Below are 3,272 nucleotides of genomic sequence, written 5' to 3' on the forward strand. Positions count from 1 at the left end.
GCAGTGCTGGGGCAGCTCTGGAGTCCTCAGCACAGCAGAGCCAGGGAGCTGCTGGAGCGGGGCCAGAGGAGCCCCAGCAATGCCCCGAGGGGGGAACCCCTCTGCTGGGAGCCCAGCAGGAGAGAGTTGGGCTGGGGCAGCCCCAGAGGAGAAGGCTCCAGCTGGGGAGAGCTGCTGGGGGTGTTTAGTACTTAGAAGAAAATTGGGGATGGGCTTTTCATCAGGGGCTGTTGGGACAGGACAAGGGGGGTGGGTTTAAACTAAAAGAGGGAGATTGAGACTAGAGAGAAGGGAGAAATTTTGGACCCTGAGGGTGGTTAGCCCCTGGCCCAGGTTGTCCCAAGAGGGGGTGGCTGCTCCATCCCTGGAACCATCCCAGGTGAGGGTGAGGGCTCTGAGCACCCTGCTCTGGTTGGGGCTGTCCCTGCTCCCTGCAGGCTGAGATGAGCTTTGAAGGTCCTTTCCCCCCCCAGAGCATTTTGGGGGTGGGCTGTCCTGTTGCTCAGCATTAACCATCTCCCCTCTGCCCCCTCAGGTCACCGAGATCGGCAGAGACGTCCTGGGGCTGCGGATCAGCCCCCTGCAGTTCCGTTAGGGGGCAGCTGGGGGAGGAGACCTCCTGCCACAGCACAAACCTCCCCTCCACCTCCCCCTTCCTGCTCCTGGTCCCTCCTCCCTGGCCTAGCTGTGTCCTACCTGCTCCTACCTGCTTCCAGGCAGTACCAACCTGCTCCTCTGTCCCCACCCCCGGCTGCTGGGAGGTTTCTCGGTGCCATTGTCTCACCCTCCAAGCTCTGGTGGTGTTTTGTTTTGGTGTCCTAGCAACGTTGCTCAGAATGATCCATTTCGGCAGCAAAGTGAATTGACCAACTTGATCTTCCTGTTTTGGAGCTCCCTGGGGCTCACAGAGGCAGAAATGAGATTAAGTTGCCTCTTTTCACCTTTTTTTCTTCGTGCTTTTAAGCTGCCAGACCTGGAGGTAGTTTGGAAGCTTTGAAAGTTTGGAAGCTTTGAAAGTTGGGAAGCTTTGAAGCTTTGAAGTTTTGAAAGTTTGGAAGTTTGGAAGCTTTAAAGTTTTGGAAGTTTGGAAGCTTTTTTTGAAGTTTTGAAAGTTCTGAAGCTTTCCAGAAAATGGAGCCTGGGGTCCTGAGATCATTTGTCACTCTCCTGCTAATTGTTAGTGTGTTGTTGCTGTTGCCAGTGCTCAGATTGTCTTTATTGGTTCCAGATCTTGTCTTTGCATTCACCTCGTGTGGTTGTACCCTTTGGTATTCCTGTACCTTTGCCCCTGGGGCTTAATGGCCTGGAGGATCTTCTCCAAGGGCCTGGAGGATCTTCTCCAAGGGCCTGGAGGATCTTCTCCAAGGGCCTGGAGGATCTTCTCCAAGGGCCTGGAGGGTCTTCCCCAAGGGCCTGGAGGATCTTCTCCAAGGGCCTGGAGGATCCTCTCCAAAGTTCCATGCAGTGACAATAGTGTGTCGTTGCTGTTGCCAGTGCTCAGATTGTCTTTATTGGTTCCAGATCTTGTCTTTGCATTCACCTCGTGTGGTTGTACCCTTTGGTATTCCTGTACCTTTGCCCCTGGGGCTTAATGGGCTGGAGGATCATCCCCAAGGGCCTGGAGGATCTTCTCCAAGGGCCTGGAGGATCCTCTCCAAAGTTCCATGCAGTGACAAAGCTGAGAACATGGATGTTCTCCCAGGGTGGAGAAGCAGAGGGCAGGACCTAGAGCTCAGCCTCTGAGGCTCAGCTGCTTTCCTTGTGCTTTCTCCCCTCTCGTGATGCTGAAATAAAACCAGGCTTTGCTCTAGGAGTTAAAACCTTTTATTTTTTACAAAGAACTGAGGAATGGGGGTGTCCCCTTCTTAAGGGCACTGCTTCCAGCTTGACATCCGTCTTGTTCCAGGAATGTTCACAGTAGTGGAGGAGCCCCAGCAGCCAGGGCTAGGGGGAAGGGGCTTTGACCACCAGGGTGTTGTGGCAGGCCAGGGCAATGCCCCCGATGAGGTTCAGGAACTCCTGGAAGTCCAGCTGCCCATCGCTGTTCAGATCGAGCTTCTTCATCATCCTGTCCACGACACCCGGGTCCTTCTGGTTCTGCAGACCAGAGAGATGGGAACCAGGGGGTTAGTGAGTTGGTTTTGGCTGGTAGAGGCCTTTCAGATGGTGGAGTCCAACACCCCCCAGCACGGGCAGGTCCCCACTGCCCCGTGTCCCTCACCCCACATCTCCACGGCTTGGGAACCCCTCCAGGGGTGGGGACTCCACCACTGCCCTGGGCAGCCTGGCACAGCCCTGGGCAACCCTCCAGGGCAAGAAATTGTTCCTCAGGGGCAACTGAAACCTCCCCTGGGGCAACTTGAGGCTGGTTCCTCTCATCCTGTCCCTTGTTCCTTGGGAGAAGAGCCTGACCCCCACCTGGCTCCAACCTCTGAGGGAGCTGAGAGTTGTTCCCTGAGCCTCCTTTGCTCCAGGCTCAGCGCCCCCAGCTCCCTCAGCTGCTCCTCCCCACACTTGCCCTCTAGACCCTTCCCCAGCTTCCTTGTCCTTTGGCACACTCCAAACAGATGTTTCCTTGAGGCAGAGGTGGCCCTCTCTGAACCCCTCTGGCCCTGCTCTGGAGCTGCAGCTGTGGTGGGTCAGAGGGATCCAGAATCCCCTCGGGGCAACTTCTCAGCCCCCTCTTGTGCTCGAGCTCTTCCCATCACCCGCTCCAGGCTGGTTGCGTGGGCAGGAGCTCTAATTGCCACCCCAGCAGCCAAAGCACACGCTTGGAGGAGACTTTTTTTGGCCTGGATTTTGCTCACCTTGGTGAAGGCAGCCAGCTCGGTGTTCATGAAGGCCAGGAACTCCCTCTTGGAGAGGGTGCAGTTGTCCCCCTCCCGCCCGGCGTAGCGCTGGAAGACGGCGAGCAGGGACTCGATGCAGCGCTCGGTCTCCGTGGGCTGCAGGGACAACTCTGGGTGAGTCTTTTTTTTTGGGGGAGCTCTGGGTTCTGAGAACGACCCGACCCCTTCTAGAGGAAGGTTGGGCCGAGAGGGACCTCCTGAAGTTGGGGAGTCTCTTCGTGCCCGACCTGCCCAGCTGCATTTTTCCTCACTGTGGATTTCTCCAGTGCCAAGGGTGCAGGAAGGACCCAGAGGATTGGGGAGTGGCTCGTGGAAAATCCCCCGGGGAGATGTCAGCTCCCATCCCAGGAGTGGCCTGGGCCCTGGGCTCGTTTTTTTCCACACTCTCCAGCAGGGACCCGGCTGGAGCTTAAACCCTCGTCC

At 57.0% G+C, this 3,272-nt stretch overlaps 2 protein-coding genes across 2 annotated transcripts in view; one reads left to right on the plus strand and one right to left on the minus strand.

Moving 5' to 3' along the window:
- The window catches only part of COPA (coatomer protein complex, subunit alpha), a gene marked incomplete at its 5' end in the record, with an annotated part of 7,167 nt that extends 6,572 nt beyond the window's left edge, over positions 1-595 (plus strand). Inside the window, one exon of the mRNA XM_008946713.1 lies at positions 536-595. Coding sequence (XP_008944961.1) covers positions 536-595 — 60 coding nt within the window. The remainder of the gene's footprint in view (positions 1-535) is intronic.
- Positions 596-1,944: 1,349 nt separating this feature from the next.
- S100A11 (S100 calcium binding protein A11) lies at positions 1,945-2,969 on the minus strand (the record flags this gene model as incomplete). The annotated part of the gene is made up of 2 exons (XM_008946714.1): positions 1,945-2,097; positions 2,808-2,969. Coding segments are annotated over 2 exons (315 nt in total), but the record flags the coding sequence as incomplete, so codon positions are not given.
- Between the last annotated feature and the right edge of the window lie 303 nt (positions 2,970-3,272).

This window comes from Merops nubicus, unplaced genomic scaffold, assembly GCF_000691845.1.
Source record: "Merops nubicus isolate BGI_N331 unplaced genomic scaffold, ASM69184v1 scaffold47498, whole genome shotgun sequence".
In the NCBI taxonomy this organism is placed as follows: Eukaryota; Metazoa; Chordata; class Aves; order Coraciiformes; family Meropidae; genus Merops; species Merops nubicus.